Source organism: Thermobia domestica, chromosome 11 (assembly GCF_964235325.1).
Source record: "Thermobia domestica chromosome 11, izTheDome1.hap1.1, whole genome shotgun sequence".
Classification (NCBI taxonomy): Eukaryota; Metazoa; Arthropoda; class Insecta; order Zygentoma; family Lepismatidae; genus Thermobia; species Thermobia domestica.
In genome coordinates this window covers 25,357,285-25,378,309 of record NC_137464.1, presented here as the reverse complement: position 1 = coordinate 25,378,309, position 21,025 = coordinate 25,357,285, and the positions used below count along the sequence as shown (strand labels likewise).

The 21,025-nt window shown below is 34.3% G+C and overlaps 2 protein-coding genes across 6 annotated transcripts in view; both read left to right on the top strand.

Annotated features, from left to right (window-relative positions):
* Positions 1–21,025, top strand: part of LOC145663989 (uncharacterized) — a 154,363-nt gene that overhangs the window by 101,047 nt on the left and 32,291 nt on the right. The window lies entirely within an intron of this gene.
* LOC145664399 (uncharacterized) lies at positions 4,608–7,548 on the top strand. Its single transcript, XM_081731069.1, has one exon. It carries the CDS (start codon positions 4,608–4,610, stop codon positions 7,440–7,442), a length of 2,835 nt encoding a protein of 944 aa, XP_081587195.1. The 3' UTR covers positions 7,443–7,548.

The following is a 21,025-nucleotide window of genomic DNA, read 5'->3' as shown; positions in this document are numbered from 1 at the left end:
TACTTTGGCACCGAACACTTGTCATTATGTCATACAGGCCTCAATAACACTATGTATACTTTTAAATGTGATTCCTTTTACGTTTGTTAAACAAAAGTATCTATCACTGAGTGGTCTTTTTGTTTCCTCCAGATCATGGGAATTGCAAATGGCCTTCATGTAAGAAGCCGCATACATGACATACAACATATATTTGAAGCTCATGGTGTATCTAAATCAGCACCTTTACCGTCAAAATAAAGCTCGTAACACTTTTCTACAAGTGGCGTAAAATTGTACCTTGTGAAATTTAAAGGTTAGTTCTCCACAAATGTGGCAGAAATTGTCCGAATGATTCAAATACTTTCTTGGCATTATGCATTTTTTTTTTCCACAACACGAGAAACAAAACAAAAAAATACTCCACTTACACAGAAACAAAACCTGAAGGGCTAACTACGCGATAAACACTAGCTGCCTGCTAAAGACATGTGATATCGATCTTCATTTACAGTGTTGTCAAGCCTACACCAAAAAAGAACAGATTTCTTCGCTATCAGTCTCCATTTTTTTAAACTATACATGGACACCACTAAGTCGAATACCAATATGATGTATGTGTGTAAGATGTGGCAGAGGAAAGGGAAGGGAGTGCAGTTAAAAAAAATATAACATTTTCACAATATTTTCCGAAATTCAGTCCACCCACTCACCACCCTATGGGATCGATGACGACACAAACGCCATACAGGTGAAAACTTTATCCTTCCACAATAACCTGACACCTAAATCAACCTTCTACGGTAATAAAGAGCTGGGCTATACCTCTCTAAATACATGCATATTTCAAGGAAATACGGTTCATTTCGCGTAAAAAGGTGAAGAGAAATGACTGTCACAACAAAGTGGTCATCAAATCTTGCCTGATAGAAAGATTCTGACTGCATTTTTGAATTCAGGAGGGCGAACTGCATCAAGCTCAGCATTCATCAGTGTTACATCACAGAAGGCTACGAAGTTCATTAGGAATAAATGAAAGTATGTAGTGTTGATGGGAATTGTTTACTAACCCGTTGTGAACAATATGTGTTGAAGATCCTCTATTTGTAACAGTGTGTGTTATTTACTTTCAACTAATTTTGTACGTCACATATACTCTTTACGTAGGGTTAAATGTTCTTCAGTTAACAAATAAACATTTTCCATATAGTAGAAACTTCGACATAAAAAATATTTTCTACATAGATGAAACTTTCACACAGGATAAAAATATAATAGAAATTTCAGGAATTTCAAGAATTACAGTTACCTGTAAGTAGCGTGGTTGTGTTAATATTATGTCTGTTATTATGTTGTCTTTGCACTCAAGGATGAAATAAAGGATCCTCCATTTTTTTTTATTTTTTTTTTAGTCCCCTTTATTTTAGATATTCGTATATTCTTAAAATATGATGCTGGCCAGTAAAAATTTCAGATTTCTTAATGTGTAAATTATATATTTTGAGTCAGTTTCTCCTTGATGTATATGAAATTCCATATTAAATTCTAATCTGAAAAAAAAAAAGCTAATAGTAATTAAATCCTCATTAATAGATTATCCTTTGGGTGCAAGACAAGGATTGCATCAGCCATAATCATATATCGGAAGTAGTTTTGATTAATCCTTCCGAAGAATTTAATTTGCCGTCTTCTTAACAGTTTTATTTGTCTATTTGTCTTAACCTGGCACTATTTATGCTACAAAATAAAAGGAACACTCTAATAGTGGACATTTACGAGAAATGTTAAAGAAACTTATTTTGCAGAGGTAATTTATTTCCGATTAAAAGGGAGTTTATTCTTTTGCAAGCTCTTGCACAGCGGGAGGTAATTCCGCCACTGGTAGTTCTTGATTAATAGCAGAGACCAACGAATGCTGATATAAAATTGGAAATATTTTCAAACATGCATAAGAGAATATCACTTAGCAAATTGCTAGAAACAAGGAAAAAAAATCAACATTTTCTGTTTTATTTAAAATAAAGCTGTTTTAAATTTGTTTTCAAAATTCATTTTATATCTTTCTGTGAATTCGTATTCAGATATGTAAAACCATGAGCAAAATACTAAATTTTGGATAAATATATTATCAAGATGTGTTAGAGTTTCGGCAAAATAACAGCACCTTCATCAGAGTTAACATGTCTGATATAGGCGTTGTTATAATTTCAAAACTATAACAAGCTTGACATTGCATTTTTCATCTGTGGTGCTGTGTTCGGAGTTTCATTAATCTGAATGGTAAACAACATACCAGCTTTCTGTTGGTATTGGAAAGCCATTTTTAATCGTAAGTTTATAGTCTGTGAAACAATTTGCGTTCGGAAAATATATGAGATCTCCTATTCAATTCTGTGTCGTAATTATATTGTTCTCAATAGATTTCATTATCTTCAACATTTTACCCGTTGGCAGTGACCCATTTCATAAAAATAAATAAATAATAAAGAAATAAAAATTAAGAAACTTACTTTGCAATTACGGTATTCTATGTATGTCGTCACATATTGAATAAAACTCAGAAATGCTGCTAAATTTTACTCATGCCTGTCGAAAATTTCAATGGAATGGGGTTTCTCAGCGGCTTACTTATTTACATAAACGTATACCGCTGTTTCAGTCACATCTCGTGGCTTCCATTGTATAATAAAAATTTATTTCAGGTATGGTCAAGCTTATGGTATAGTATTCTGTTTTCCATTTAAACCCTTTGAAATTGGACCTTATTTTCTGGAGGATATGCATATTTTACTTGTGCTGGTTAATATCACTTCATTGGGGCCGATTAAATATTGACTTATGTGATTGCAACACATCTTTGCTATCAATTTGCGAAAAACAACGAAGCCGATTAAATATCGTTCTTCCGAACCTTTGCGATCGCAGTGTTTCGCAAAATTTTTCCCTTCGTTTACGAAGTGTTTGCGATTTTACTTTGCGTAAAATTAACATACCTATGTTAGTCAAATTCCAAATGAAAGCTTGTGATTTTGAACAATAATACCTGCTCTCTGCAAAAGAAAGAAAAAAAAAGTTTATTCAGAAATTTTGTTCTAAAATTCGGATTCAGGATTTTCAATATGATAAATTTAATTTCAAGATCGTAAAATCTTACGATTGACGTCATTACACAAATTGAATACATAAATAGCCTGAAAGAATACATTTGAATACATACATGTTGTTTATCGTAAATTGATCGCAAAGATGCGTTGCGATCACACAAGTCAATATTTAATCGGCCGCATTGTCTATTGTTTCGGGCTGTTCCGATTCACTGTTCCAATTAGAGTGATTTGTTTACCTGTTTCTTCATGTACTTCAATCACCCGTAACCGGAGCAGTGGATCGGAGCATTGAATCGTGTGTGTCATAAACTATAATCTGTCCCATCCAAGCGTTCTAGACCTAATGACCCTAACAATGTGACGTAAACGGTATAAATTTTCCAATTCTTCGTTGTGAAGTTTTCTTCATTCCCCATTCGCGTCCCTCTTAGGCTCGAATGTCGATTTTATTTCCAAATACTTTCAGTTAGTTCATTAATCCTACTTAGCAATATGATGAATGATTCTTTAATCAAAGTGCAAGAGTCAATCAGAACAGTTAATCATAAGTATGATGCAGTTAAACCAAAGTTCATGAATAAAAAATCATTAGAAAGGTAAAAGTCATGCATAAACAATTCATTAGTAATTATTTCGTAGTATACACAATCACCGAATCGAAGTATTTTAGAGATATCAATATAAAAATTCAACAATTAACCATAAACAGTTCTTTAATCATTAATATACTACAAAATTATTGAACCAAAATAATGCTGTGAGAAAAAAAAAATCAATAGAAAGATTCGAGAATCACTCTTATATACTCCATTAATAATCATGTGACGTAGAATCGTGGTAGAATAAAAAAAACTAAAAAAAAAAAAAATCAATCATACAGTTTATTAATTATTAATATGATACACAGTCATTAAACTAAAGTGCTTTTTGTAGCAAATAAAAGGAAAGAAAGATGTTAATCACCATAAACATACTATTAATAATCAGTTAGAATCATTAAAACAAAGAGTTGTAAGAAAATCAATAAAAAGATTCAAGGGTCTATCATAAAGAGCCCATTAATCATCAATACGATGCGTAATCATTGAATCAGAGTCCTTTTATAAAGAAAATAAATCAGCAGAAGAGAACGAGTCATGAGCAGTTCGTTAACATAACTTATTGAATCAAAGCTTTGGACCCGTGAATTTCAAAACACTTCTGGCCACTCAATCTCACGTATTGAATAGGAGTTTCAAGTAGTTGACCTCTGCGCAAAATTTCTTTCTTAGGATTTGCTTCAGATTGATTAGTATGTTGTGAATATGTATTCAGGACAATAGTATTGTGATACAGAATTAAATAGGAAATGGTCTTCAATATATACGTATAGAAGATTGTAGAAATAAGGTAATATTTATTTTTTTTCTTACCTTTTTTTCACTTTCTTGCACAGCAATATAGAAATAAGATTGGGAACACTCATAAAACACTTTAAAATTGTCACATTATTATGATTTCCTCTTCTCAGATACAACAAAAATGGGCAACTCGCTTCGATGTCTTAGCTGTGTAAAAAATCAAGATAATATCAGTGATGACGTGTGTTTCAGAACACCTATTCAGGATGATATATATCCAGGAAGATGCGAAATCCACTCTGGACCATTTTTAACGAGTAGTCCAGCAACACATGATGAAAGAAGGCACAGTATCTCCAGTCATCAGGCGTCCATTTCTACCGTGAGTGACGAATATCGGCGCTCTTTAAGTAGAAATACATTTGATGATATTTATCAGCTTTCAAGTAGAGAAGATATAATGAAATATTCTGACTACCAGCAATTGTGTGAGAGCAGGAACAGAGAACAATATCGAACAATGACTGTTAGAAAAAGACCACATAACTATCTTGCTCAACAACATAAAACTCCTACCCAGAATTTAAATGAAAAGCATACCAGTCGAAACCGGTGGCATACCATTCAGTGTGAACTATATGAAGAACTGGGAGAAACGGTGAGTCAAAACACTATTAAGAAACTAAATGAGCAGGAAGAAGCAGATACTGTTCATAAGCCTTTCGTTACCATTGCAGAATCGTTGAACAATATGACTGTTGTAAGGAAATCAAATCAAGAGAAAGGAGTGGATAGTGTTCAGGCTGTTGTAACGAAACTAAATCAAGAAGAAGGAATAGATACTATTGATACGTCTTTTGTTTCTGTTTTGGAATCGTTGCATCAAAAAACTGTTGTAGAGAAATCAAATCAACAGAAAAAAGTAGAAACTACTTATGAGCCATCCGTTTCGCCTGTAAAGAAATTAAATCAACAAATAACATTAGAGACTACCCATAAGACATCCGTTACCAATGCAGATTCGTTAAATCAAGATGCTGTTATAAAGAAATCAAAGCAACAGAAAGAAGTAAAAACCATTCATAAGACATCGGTTACCCAGATAGAATCGTTGAATCAAGATACTATTATGAAGAAATCAAGTCAACAGATAGTAGTAGAGACTATTCGTAAGCCAACCATTACCAATGCAGAATCGTCGAATCAAAAGGCCGTTATAAAGAAAACAAATCAACAGGAAGAAACAATAACTATTCGTAAGTCATCAGTTACCAATGCAGAATCGTTCAATCAAAAGGATGTTGTGAAGAAACCAAATCAACAGGTAGGAGTAGAGACTGGTCGCAAGCTGTCTGTTACCGTTACAAAATCGGTTAAAGAAAAGGCTGTTACAAAGAAATTAAATCAAGAGAAAGAAGCAGAAAGTATTCATAAGCCGTTCGTTAATCGGCAACAATCATTTAATCGGAAGACTCTTGTGAAGAAAACAAATCAAAAACAAACGAGAACCAATCATAAGCCGTCCATTGCCAATCAAGAACCGATCGCTAGTTTTCAATGTGATGCAGGATCATTGAATCAAAGCGTTGTAGAGAAATCAAACCATTTAAAAAGAGCAAAAACCAGTTATAAGTGGACGGATAGTTATCAACATGATGCGCTGTCATTGAATCAATTCGTTGTTGTAGAAAAAACAAATCAAGGGAATGGTACTAAAAGTAAGCAGCTCGCTAGTCTTCAGCATGGTGCACATGTACCTTGTCAAAGAGATATTGGAAAGAAAACAAATCAACAGATAGATGTAAGAGCTAGTCATAAATCCTTCACTAGCAATCAAAGTAACACACAATCGTTGAATCACTTGACTGATGTGAAGAAAAAGAGCAGCAATCTAAATAAGAACACAGAAACAAATCTTAAGCTGTGTGTTATTCAACATGAAAAATCATTGAATCAGAAAACAAGTCAACAAAATAATGCGGTAGTTGGTCTTGGGGTGTCTGCAAGCAGTCAAAATGCTGCAGACTCATTGAATCAGTGGACTAAGGTAAAAAGGAAAAATCGACGAAAAAGGAAACGAACCAATCGTAAGTCGTCTGTAAACAAGCCACAAGAAGCAAAACCAAATCGACAGAATTCTGATTCGAAAGGAAATAATCGGCCAATAGCAAGTATTACTAGCAGTAAGACTTCTACATGTGTTTTTGAAGGTTATGAATGTAAATCCAGAATTCCTCGGCCGTATGAAACATCAACGAATCAAAATTATGTAATAAATAAACAAAAATTAACTGAAATTGGTCAGAATTCATTCGACAAAGAACAGAGAACATTGTTACATAAAACTCGTGCCGTAAATCCATCGCTTCGAAGTATAATTATTAAAAATTTTACTTGGGGAGTGTGGACTCCCATGGCTAGTGGTGTTGAGGTTGTGTGTATTCTGCTAGAAACATCATGTGAAGAATTCTGTATGGTCAATAATACATTTATGAATACGACCAGGAACAAACATTTGAGGATCACTAAAGTGAAACGGGTACAAAACCCATATTTATGGGGGTATTATCTTCTAAGAAGAGAGGAAATGAAAAGCAGATGTGCACATCATAAGGTAGCGGTTGAAGAAAAGATGATGTTTCATGGAACAAGACAGGAAAATATAAGAAAAATTACCGAGAACAATTTCGATTGGCGCAAACATGGAACTGGTGTTGGGAACAAATATGGAAAAGGCGTGTCGTTTTCTCCCATTGCGTATTATGCTCATCATTATACTGATCAGAATGAATTCTCTGAACATGCCATGCTTTTGTGTAGAGTGCTTGTTGGTTTGAAAGTGGTTGGGAAGGAGTATATGGAATTCCCACCTGTCGACAAGAAAACAGGGTTAAATTATGATACAAGCATCAAACGGGACGAACAAGTGTTTGTCAAGTACACCGACAACGAATTCTATCCTGAATATATTATATACTACAGGACTCCATGTAAAAATCAAGGTGGACGGAACTAACCTAAATTAGAGGCAAGCTTCAATTTTTATACAACAGTTTCTATATCAACTAACAGTTTTTTCTTATTTGATGAACCAATAGGATGCATAAAATACAGGATGTTTCAAAGAGAATGACCTGATTTTAAAAGTGCATATGTATTGATAAAAACATACTACAAAAATGGGATAAATTGCAAAATATTCACAAAATCTTCAAGGTTTAGCTATGCTATTACAAATGCTCTATTTGTCCACCGCCAGCAGCACGAACAACATCTAGACGATAGCTTAATTTGTCATAAACTTTACAGAATGTATCTGCGTTTACAGCAGTTACAGCGGCTGTTATTCTGTCCCTTCAAATTGGCAATACCAACGACGAATGCTTTTGGGTGCAGGCAGATCAATGCCAAAACGCCGACGAAAAGCACGCTGGACCGAAATAACTGACTCAATCTTTGCAAACTGGAGCACACAAAACGCCTTCTGTTGAGCGGACGCCATCTCACTTCTGACTGACTGCAAACTCAGAGGACGCATTGACTGACATCTAACGGCGATCTTCTGAAACTAAGCCATGCCCATTTAAAAAATACTCATTTCCTTGCCGGCATGTCCCTTGTTCCGTAATTATTACCGTCCAGAATCAGATCATTCTTTTTAAAACACGGTGTGTGATCTTGAACTTACGCAACGACTGTACTTAATAAATCAATAGAATGCATAATGAATAATAAAATATAATCTTGAACTTACGTAAGAGCTGCATTTTTAACGAAAGAATATACGTTTCAGCGACTTCTTGTCATAATCGTCAGTTCGTATCCAACGTTGCTTAGTAAACTCACATTACTCGTAACATTTCTATACCTTTGAAAAATTATTATTATTATTATTATGACTAATAAAATATGTTTCTACGTTGCGTCCCTTATTATTATGACTGTTTTAGTCAAAAAGCTTGGATCTATTAAGGATCTGTGTATTACATTTCATTCCAAATTGTTATTTAATAAACATCTGGAATGCGTAGTTTCTAAAGCTAGAAGAAACTTAGGTATCATAAAATGGATTTCTAAATATTTTTCCTCTGTGAAAATCTGCTTAATTCTATACTATGCTAACGTAAGAAGTCACCTTGAGTATTGTACCAGTATTTGGAATAAAGGAGCGCATTACTTTCAAAAAAGATATCAAAGTATTTTAAAACTTGTTTCAGAGAAAGTTCAGGATGAAATTAAGCACCTTCTTAGTCTGCTTAAACTCTCTGAACGAAAACCTTTATTCGATATTAAATTACTCCATAATATTTTGACTGGCAAATTACCACTAATTGAGGCTGTTAATCTGGGAGTCCGTAACAGGTCAATAAGAAATGTTAGAATTTTGAAATATAATTAATCCTATTTTTAGTGACGTTCCAATATATAAATGTTTGTCGAATGCCAATAACTATTTTTATATATTATTGATGTCTTTACTCCTGATTTTCCGTCTATTCGAAGGAAGTTTATAGCCTACCACTTATCATCAACATTTTTTTTTTTTTTAGCATATCTTAATTACTGGTTCCTATTTATCTTATCATTGTCCGTGCATGGTTGCATCTTTTATAATTTGATTGTAATTTCAATAATATTTTACTTAATATGTGTTATTATGTTACTTAATGTATAACCGCTTTCCGGAGGTCTGTCCTCCGTTGTCCGGCCAATGAGTTACTTTCCGGAGACCTGGACTTACCTGGGTAAGGCGTTGAAGGACATCTCCAAAAGGGATTACAAAATTGTTCCCAAATTACCCGCCGGTCTCAGTAACGAGATGAGCATTAGGCACCGAAAATTTCGGATGTCTCGTCTCGAAAACCTCACGGACGATCAGACGGTTACTCAAACCACACCGCACACAAACATTATTCATACATACAACAAAAACACAGTGGATTAAACGACACTATGCTTATTTATTAAAATACTATTTAAAAAATAATGTAGTAGAAAAACACTCACAATACTCAACACTGAATATATCATTATTTTCATTAATAAAATAACACTTCACTTTTTCACTACACTGTAGCCCTTTATCACTTTTATATATTTATATGGAAGATTATAATTAGGATTCCACTTTAGATACTTTTCTCACACCATTAATGCACATGGGGGATTAGCACTGTGGGAGTAATATCGTGATGATTCCACGAAGTAATATGGTTGCTGCTCCAAAAAATTCTTAAGAGGTCGACGTTAGTCTTCAGCAAAAATATGTAGTCACCAAAATGAAATGATAATGTTGGAGGGCGCGTTTATAACTAAGACGCACTAAGTATGTGAATCTGGGATTTCGCTGATTGAGGCTAGCCATAACTAGGTCCTTGACTGGCTGATAACGTATACCCATTAGCACAACATTATACTTGATGCCCGATGCAACGTACGTGATGGCTGCTCACAGTTACGGAGTAAGACTCCTTGAACTCAGAGGTTCGAGATACGAGCTGCACTGATCGCCTGATCAATGTTGGCAGTTCATTTTCAAAAGCAGTCAGGTTAAATCACCTCTATGTGCATGCAAATAGAATATAAAAAAGAATTAACTTTAATTTTAGTTCACTGGCCACGACGCACAAGACATTGCGATAACTTGGATGTGGCTCGCGTCGTTCTGGTGCTCAGACACCTGATGTGCTCTGGGTCGCAGTATTTCCATAAATGATTGGAAGATACAGTTAATTCAGTTCCAAATAACCATAGAACATACTCTTTACATATTAATAAGTCAGGGAGAAACACTGAGAACCTTCGTCGCTCACTAAAATGTTCTCACCATAAAGCAACGTTTTAAATATATATATATATATATATATATATATATATATATATATATATATATATATATATATATATATATATATATGAATAAACGATGAAAGACTTCTGTTGTGTGGGAAGAAAAACAGTTCCCATCGAAGAAAGAAGTTATTGAGTCGCAGATTAAAGTATAAATCGAAAAACAATTACTGTCTTTACGAAATATACAGAGCGTCCACAAAAAATACTTCTATAACCTGGTGACGGTTATAAATGTATTTTTTTTTTATTTTAATATTATTATATGGATGTTTGTTTTGTTATTTTTGTACTATTCTTGGGAATTGTAATTGGACCGAGAGTCTGTAATTTCCTGATACCAATATTTAAAAAAAAAAAAAAAAAATCAAAAGAAAAAGAACAACAACAACTTCGTTAATACCGAACACTACTTCAAAACTACCCACTTGAAGTGTTAATGTACTTCACATTCGTGTGTGTTCTGTTATGCCTTACGTTTGATTATATTTTATTATTCATTATGCATTACATTAGTTCATTACGTAATATATAGAAACTGTTGTGCAAAAGATCAAAAACTTGCCACATCATCACAATGTATGGCCTATAATGCCTTGGATTCAAACTCACGGATAAAGCACCAACTTCCTCAATCTGCGTCCAGAAAGTATGTAAGATATACAACAGAGAGCACTTTCAAATATTCTGTTTTTACGAAATTCTAGTCTAGGTGAGCCAGGCACGTAGTCAGGATTTCGCAATAGGGGGGGGGGGTTATGGCTTGACATGAAATGCTGAAGGCCTAGGAACTCGATCAATCTAAACTATTTTATTGGCAACATGCAGTAATTTGTTAGGACAATAAAATGAGGATACGTTAGTAAGTATTTTAATAACAAACTATGAAGAAATCTCGAGTGAAGCAATATAAAAAAAAGTATTGAAATTTTTTTTTACAATATCTACATTCCTTCCTCTGTTCATTCAAATATAACAATTTCCCTTTCACTATGACCTCAACTATTATAAAAAGTACACATCCACCATTATAAAAAGTACATACCCAATATTGTCTTGTAAAATATTTTACACTATCTGCGTTCCTTTTTCTGTTGAATTAAAGTTAACAGAACTTTCCTTCCACATAAAGTTTTGTTTTCATTATTCTGTCAACTACTTGTCTGTTCCAAATGACAGGTTCAAGGAGCAGTAGAAAACTGTTCCTGAAATAACATGTGTGACGCTGCAGAGAAGCGATTACGAAAAATTATGATTAAAAATGTCCACACTATTACTGCCGTCCTAAGCGAAAAGACCTTAACTCCACATTTTTCGAAAATCGAGATATTGGTATGGGAATGTTCGTAGTACAATTCTGCATCTATCTAAAGTGACATTGACGTGGTTTGACCAATAGGTAGGGGGTAATGATGTCATGAGTGTTTACCTTATGTTCAAAACTGTAACTGAAAGTAAGCAAAAAGACCTTAAGTGGCAATTCATAAGCAAAACTATTTAACTGTATTACCACACAAATTTTAGATCGTGCAAATATATTTAATAAAGTTTTACTGAAATACAACAAATTTAAACGTACAGCCTAAGCCAAAACGCGTTTTGCTTATTTTCTCGAAAGTATGTGAAATGGAGATAAGGCCTTTTCGCTTAGCAGGGCAGATTACAGAACGGCACTATGTTTTCGAAACCTTGAAATTTCCCTGACTAATAGCAGAAATTCTGAAAATTCCGTAACTTTTCTAGAAATTTCAAAGTCTCTGACTTTTCCAGGATATCCTGCTCGTTTGCCACCATGTATTGCAAATAATACTAATCTCCTCATAAGAAGGAGTAACCAAAAGCTTGATGTAGTTTTTAATTTTTAACGCTGATTATTCTTTGTCTCGTTTCCTTTTGTTTCATCCTTCCTTATTTTTTTTTATTTCTGGTCTCGAAGGGGGGAGTCTGGACCCCCCCTGGCTACGTGCCTGAGGTGAGCTTTTATATTTAGGGGTGCAGATTCAAAAAGTTTAAGCTCTATCCACGAGTTTGAACCTAAAGCATAACAGGTCACATATTCTGATGATAATGCAGTGGATTAACACTTCAAGTGGGTAGTTTTAAAATAAATTGGGGATAGTGTTTGGTGTCAATGAAGTATAATAGTAATTGTTTTCAAAGGTGCAGGAATGTTAATCGGTTATGTGAATCCGCTAGCAACGTACAGTAAATATTCTTTCATGAGTACACACTGAAGATGAGGACAAGAAGTCGCTGAAACGTTTGCGAACAAGTTAATTAGTCGGGTATTTAAGTAGATTCAAGATTATATTATTTTGCATTCTTGTTTCCGTATATTACGAACAGATTCAGAATTATGTGCTTTTGGGGCGAGAGTACATGTGTTTCAGGTCCCATTTTTAACTATAGATTCATGGTTTTATATAGTTTTGTTGCTTGAAAAAAATAGTAAATAAATAAATAAGAATAATGTTTTTAAGTAACATCAAAATTAATTGTCAATGACAGTATTTGAATCGATATTGCTAGTAGGGTCAAACAGCTTTCTAGTAGTAGTTCGACAACTACTAGGATCGAGTACTCCAAAGCCTACGTCATTTGACTTAAATCAATAAATGAAAGGTCTGTTTCTTTTGTGGTGCCAGTGGCGTACACAGAATTTTGAAGTTCATTTCGCTTCAGAACACAAGCAATTTTTGTATTCATATTTTAATATGGTAAATTTTTATTTTGCAATAATATCTTGGAACGGAAACCCTCTTCTTGTGTCTGAAACACGAAATGCTTAAACGTAAAATTTATTTGGAGTAGAGCTGATATTTTTCATATTTCGCAGCAGTCTCTTTACAATGTTATGGTTTTATAAGAACACATTTTAGGAGCGACCGAGTCTTCTCAAGACGAAAAAGGAGATTTGTAGCCTTCGTATCCAACTGAAAACTGATGGAACTGATTTTCGTCCAGAATTGTGTTTCTGCAACTATGAAAACTTAATCTATGCACACCTAACTTGGTATATATATGAATGTCCGTATATTGCCTAGCATGGTAAACATTTATATCGAAGTTCATTTAATCAATGTATATCTTCATTAGCTAAGTACGATTTGATAAATAATACTGGAACAGACATTTGTTTGTTTAAAAATTTTCTTTACATGATCTCTCTCAGAAATACCTTCAATTATGCTCAAGAATCTTTTGTGTTTTCAATATTACTTGGCTTTCATCAGAAGTATCTCGAATAATAATGCAATGCTAAACCAACAACATTCTAAATACAAAGCAGATACTAGATAATGTACTATTGAATTCGTGAATGTTTTTCCTACTTGAAATCTTTATCTATCCATACACCTACTAATTTAGCTTAATTTACCGTAGGAAGATTATCACGAAATATCGGAGGAAAAAAAAAGTTGCTCTCTCGATTTCTCGAAAAATCTACACATACATACACAGATTTAGTATTACTTTCGACTTCCATTTTTTTTTTTTTCAATACTTTTGTTACATGGCAAATACTACCGTAGAAAATTATTATATGTAGTAATTGGATCAAGCCAAAATATTGTAAACATCTATGATTTATTAATGATATTTCATTTCATATGTACTACATGAACGGCGTGGCAATATGTAATTCCTAATGCCTACAAAGTTAAGATCTTTTTTAGTTTGCATGTAAAATACACGATCGTGCTTAGTTTTCTCAAGGGCTATATATTCAGTCCAGGTTAATTTACAAATGTCAAACATCTGTATCAGACACATTTTATGTATATTAGTAGGAGTTCGTACCATTTTATTGAAGTTTATTACTTTCGTTTTCGTGGTGGTGTATGTTAAGTTCTTTAATTATACCCAGTTTTGCTGTCATGTTATCAAATAAAATTTTCCTTCAAAGCCATAGTTGTTCGATATTCCAATCAAAATGTGTCATCAGCTAAAAAAAAATTACACTTTCATTTGAAACTAAATGTGGTGGGAATCATATACAGGATGTTTACAAAAGATGAGACAGACGTCTAGAAGTGAAAAGAAAACAAAGAATTCTTGTCAACCCATGACCGACAATGAATATAGGAATAAATAGTGAAGAAAATCACTTTTGAGCTGAATATTGCCACAACATATGTCCGTCTTAGACTCCTAACATGCCTTTCCTAAGAATGCACTTTCGGAAGCACACAGTAGCAACACGAAATGATTTCCTCATAAAGCGGAAAGAATGCCTGGTAATTCTGGGAAATAAATTAGGATGTAAATATGAATGTGTACCACCACTGATTACGAACAAACGATCACAGTTAATGTATATTATCTTAAAGAAAAACCTTAGAATATCAGCAATTGATATTTCGTTTATTTACAGACTTCCAGAATGCCCGTTCTTCGCACGGGGAGAATACGTTTCATTTTGGATATAAAGGGCACCAAAGCTGTCACCAAGCAACTTAGGAACCCCAAACACTAAAAATTCGACACTAATATCAGTCAGTTCAGTTATTTTTACATGCCATTATCCCTTCTTAGGAGTACCAATGGAGGCTAAATTATGATTTAAACGTGATCGAAAGTGTCACTGTTCGTCTCAGCGACCCCGAAAACTATGGATTCGACACTTAATATTGGTCATTTTTGATCAATTATATATACCTTCCCCCTCCTTTAAGTTACACTGTCAAAGAGAAATGATAAAAACCATTCTTACATTTATATATATATAGATTGCTAAAAATGTACAAAATGACTTGGAACTCTGACCAAAACCACTAAAGCATATTACTTTAAAAGAAAGTCCATTGATCTGTTGGATATTTCAAATAGAATGAGAATAATTTGAAGCATCTGATACTACAAAGTGGCATCACAAGATGTCGTACCCATCAATTTCATTGGAAGTAGCAATACATTTTTAGAAACTGATGTTCCAACAAAAATGATACTAAAATTTGAAATAAACCTAATTATTGAGTTATTCGAGGTTTGTATATATATAGGGTGTTTCAAAACAACACCGACAACGCATGGGAGTTGATTCCTGACGCCAAAATAAGACAAAAAGTATAGACCAACCTGGATGCACAAATGCTTCTTTTCGGAGTTATAAGCTGCCAGAAACATGAAAAAGTGAACTTTAAAGATCCATAGCTCGATCCAGGAAATATTGCCTCCCTAAAAAAAAATATTTATCCCCACAAAATATCCTACCCGAAGAAGTTTCCCTACGGTCGTTCAGTGGTCTAGAGAAGACGAAAAAAAATGTTAATTAGAAATTACAAGAAAATATAGAAGTTAAACATATTTCCGCATACATATTAATATGAGGGGAAAAACGACCGTTCACCATCAGAATATCTGTTCATATAGTTCCTTCTAAAATAAAAAGATTACTGCTTTCGTTCGGAGAATTATACTATTCACATGACATTCCTGCACATACTATTACCAACAAGGAAATGCCTGATTCACTCGTTTAAGGCTTAGCCTACTTTCCGTTCTAAACTTTTCTCTTCGAACAAAATATATCATGTCACATCCTGGAAATTCAAATAAAGTCAAAATCGGGTAAATGGCGTAAATGAGGTTCAATAAAATTACAGTAAACACTTCAAAATGAAAACGAAAATCTAAGATTAACACTGAAAAGAAATTTAACATTGATTATAAGTGTAAAGTTTCATATTCTACGCATGAGATTACGTACTAAGTTTCAATGACAAATATACAAATATACGGTATATATAATTAACAACTAAAAATTTTCTTATCTATACATTCTCCTTTTCTTTTTCTAAAAGAAAATCAAACATTAATTGTAAATAACATGTAATAGCATATTTAAGAATTTCGAAAGTGGGAAGGGATCCTAAAAAGGAATTTAAAATTTAAAATACAATAAAAATATATATTATAACGCCAAAACATCTTCCCACTAGCTAGGAATACGGAACTGCGCCACTAGTTCAAATTGCTTTTGGATAAATGCAATCTCCCTACGTATATGATACGTTAATTATTTACTAAAAGATCTAAATTCAAACATCTGAAATGAAAACAAAAAAATTAATGACATTAAACTAATAGTAAGTAAGTGATAAGGTTTCCAACACTCATACACAGCTGACTGAGGTATGAAGTACTACACAGAGCAAAGACAAAAAGAGGAAAAGAATTAATCAGCTGTATATCACCCGTTATTCGTCGACATAAGCAGGTGGTCGGAAATACAGCGACTATCTTATCAAAATAAAGAAAGAAAGACGTTATCTGCTCTTTACCGAATAGTTAAAAGCTAGAAGCGAAAATGAGTTTGAGAGAAATGCGTAGTTCTTCTTTTCGTATCCAGGTGTTCTATCAAAAACTAAAAGCAAAAAGAAAGAAAATGAATACATGTTTCTCGCTTAGAAATGCGTCGCTCTCCTAGGAGAAAAATTTGTATCAACACACAAAGTCTTGGTACTTTCTTTTTTTTTCTTTTTCTATGATTACTGTTTCTACTTTGATAATTACGGTTTGTTCGTCTATTCCTACAGCGGTTACCTCTATGTACAAACCTATTCTTGATGTCACACAAATTGCGGTTCCTATTTCGTTTGTGAGAACTCAGGTTACGTGGTCGTGATTTACGACTCCTTTTGTTTCTGTTACTACCCTTTCGCGTACGATCTTGGTTCTGATTCCCTTTAAATTTCATATTGTTTACGCTCTGATCTTTGTATTTTTGCTTATTGCTATAACGGTAATCTCGTTTGCGCCTTTTCTCTCTGTGGTTTGTGGTAGTTATTCTTGTGCGCTTACGACCTCTGTCGTATATAATCATATGTTCATGGATTTCACTACTTCTACTACAAGTGGCGTCAATAGATTCTGAATAGATGAAATCGTTACCAGATTTGTTACGAGGTTGGTTTAGGCTACCTGTCTCTGGTTGGAATTCAGATTTCAGCGTTTCCTTTTCATTAGGAGTGTTAGTCTCTAGTTCAGGATCCAATTCCAATGTTTTGTTTACACTAGGAATACCAGTCACTAACTGAGGTTCAAATTCCGGTGTTCCGTATCCTGTATGAACATCTGACTGTAACTGGGGTTCGTATTCCGATGTTTTGTTTTCAGCAATTTCCGTTTGCTGACTATTTTCACGAAACACGTCCCGTAAACCGTCTATCTTTTCCCCTAATTCGCTCTTTACCTCTTTCTCTAATCTATCAATATTCTCTTTAAAATCAGCTTTTTGTTCTAATCTAGTAAAGCTCTCTGTAAGATGAGCAAAGTTCTCTTCATCTTCAGCGTGATTCTCTTTACTTTGTTTCAATAATTCTTCAAGAAGTGAAATCGACCTAGCCATCGCATTAAGTCTCTGGTGTGCCATCTTGAACAAGAATAAAGCTTAAAACATACAATTAGAATAAAATGAACTATCACAAGAATATATGATTAAAATCACCTGAAACAGATTTTTTTTTCAAATTCCTTGTACTAAACTGAAAGAGAAATGGTATATTAAAATATAGATCTTAAAAGTATTCGAGCACCAACGGTCTCGATTCGGGTCGGTAGTTCGGGCGTCATTTATTTATAACCAATTGAGTGTCAAGTTCCTGTTCGGGCGGAATTTATTTATAACCAACAGGATGTCAAGTCGCTGTTCGGGCGGCCATTTATTTATAACCAACAGGAGTTCGGGTCACTGTTCGAGCGAACATTTATATGTAACCACTCCGTATTCTGTTCGCTGTCCGTGGCTCGTGGTACTACCAATAAGTATCTTCCTGATACTTTAACTTACCTGGACAGGACGATGAAGAACCTCTCCAAGAAAGGTTACAAACTGTTTCCAAATCGCTCGTCGGTCTCAATAATGAAATGAGCATTAGGCGCCGAGAGGTTCGGGCGTCTCGTCTCGAAAACCTCACGGACGATCAGACGGTCATCCAGACCATAACGCACACAAACATCACTCATACAAACAACGAAAACACACTGGATTAAATAACACTATACTTATTTATTAGAACACTATTAAAAAAAATAGCGAAGAGGAATGGACACAACACTGAACACTGAGGATGTATAACAATTTTAGTCGCTGAAATCACGCTTTGCCCTTTTCGGGCAATATAGCCCTTTATATATATATGATTATGATTCAGATATCACTACAAATTCTTCTCTCACACCCTTGACACACTTAGGGGATTAGCACTGGGGAAAAGTTGTCTGGATCGTCCTACGATGAATCCAGTTGTTACGCTGAACAGTCCTGCAGCGTAAAGGTAAATCTTCAGTAAATAAACGAAAAGGAGGTCTCCACAGTGGAATACTGATATTGGAGGGCGCGTATATAACTTTTTAAACGCACAAGGTCTGCGGACCTGGGATTTCACTAATTGGGGCTAGCCGTAAGAAATCGTCCTTCACCGGCTAAATAGCTTGTGCCCCTTCACAAAACTTCACCAACGCAACGTGCGTGGTGGTTGTGTACAACACCGGAGTCGAACTCCCTGAGCATCCAAGCTCAAGCTACGGGTTGCAATGATCAACGGAAAAGTGTTGGCAGTTCATTTCGACAATCACTCAGTTACTCACCTGTATGCACATACAAACAGAATATAGAAAACAATTTATGTTAATTTTAGCCAACTGCCTATAATGCACTAGACACGGCGATAACACTGGCGTGAGAAAGTACTTTGGCTACTGGGACATCTGGTCAGCCCGTATTTCTCTAATCTATTGTAATGTTTCCATAAGTGATTAAAGAAAGCACTTAATTCAGTTCTAAATAACTGCAGAATGTATACTGTGCATATAATGAGTCAGGGAGAAACACTGAAATGGTTAGTCACTAACTGAAATGTTCTCAGCAAAAGCAATGTTTTAAATATATATATGAAAAAACGATGAAAGACTTCTTTGTCCAATTGTGTGGGAAAGGAGCAATTCCCACAAAAGAAAGAACTTATGTGCGTTGCAGAATAAAGTATAAATCGAAAATAATAATCACAGTCTTTACGAAATATACAGAGTGTCCACAAAAAATCCTTCTATAACCTGGTAGCGGTTATAGCACAAAGACTTCTTCATTATGAGTCATCAAATTCCTTCAAATGTAGGACAATATAAGGAATTTCAGATGTAGGACTTTATCCGTTTACCGTGAGGAAAGAAAACAAGAGAATATTAGACATAAAGTGGAAAGAGGAAGAAAAATAATATAGTTCGCCAAATTAATATAGTCTAATTAAAAATTTTAAATATTACTTTTACGAAATTTGCACATATTTACAAACAAAAGTTACAAAGCAGTAGAGTATATACCAAGCCCGTATAACAAATTTTATTTGGGTAACAGAAAAAGAAATGTCGATACAAAAATAAAAAGAGCACATTAGAGTCCGCAATAATGACTGTTCGTTGGATTAGGCTTAGCATCTCTTTCAGCACAGGGACTATATGAAACATGAACCTACAACTTAACGTGAGATCCAAATCACATAAGCTAGCGCCAGCAATTAAGCCCCAGTCTACCTCGCCGAGGATGCGTACAACAGCAATAATAAATTCTCTATCTCAGGACTGTCTCTACATTTATAAAACAATGGCCAACATGAGACAAAAGAAATAAAATATTTAGTAAAATCAGACAGAACAGAAGAACAGTACAACCTTATTTTTGTTAGAACGAAATTGTCCAAATTAAATTTGGACAAGCCGTGTTACACAGTTATAAACCTATAACAGAAAGTCTGGTGCACATATTAAACTATGAATGAAGAAGCGTGTGAAGGAATAATATGGACTCTAATGCAACCTTGTCTATAAATAATTTTCAGATTAGAGGACTTAGAGAAATATTCATGTTTAAGGTTGGTGTAAAGGGAGAATGCCGGTAGATGTCACTACAGTCTTCTATGTCTCCTATGTATTTTTTACCTTTCACGAAAATTCACGATTTCTCATACAAATTCCAGCCTAGAGACTTCAAATTTTTACAGAAGGAATTTCATAACCTATCTCGGAACCTAATCGGCTCCGTGCCGACTTTTTATTTAGATTTTTCTTCATTGTTGAAACAGTTATATTGTTAAAGGTTTGGATATCCATTTCAACGATCAAGCCATTTCAACAATGAAAAAAATTCGAAATAAAGAATCGGCACGGAGTGTTGCCTTCGATAGGTTATGAAGTTCCTTCTCTAAAAATTTGAAGTCTCTAGGTTGAAATTTGTAAGAGAATCGTGAATTTTCGTGAAAGGTAAAAAAATACATGAGAGAGATACGAAGACTGTAGTGACATCTATTGGCAAAACTTGTCCCTTTAAACCAACCTTAACAAATACTTCAACCTTCCTTTTAATTCTTTCACCTGATGTTAGAGCCCGTGTAGCCTTTAAGTTTTTTATGCTGCCTTCAAAACCGTAGATCACCGCAGGTGCTTGAATACATCATTTTGGTGCTATAACTCGCCGATAATTTGTTCAAAACTGTACAATAAAGGCTGTGACACCAGAACGAAATGTCAGACCAAGATCGGATTTAAAATAATAATAATAATAATACGTAGACCAGTGGATGTGGAATTGCATCAGTTTACACTTCCTGATCTATGATCGTTTGTAGAACAGTGAATTTCTATACTTCGGGGCTAAATCTATCGCTGTTTCTGCTCTACATCCATTGGTATATGGAATCTACGGCTCTATGAATAATCACTAAGTCTTTTTACCCGACCTTGATTCGTTCT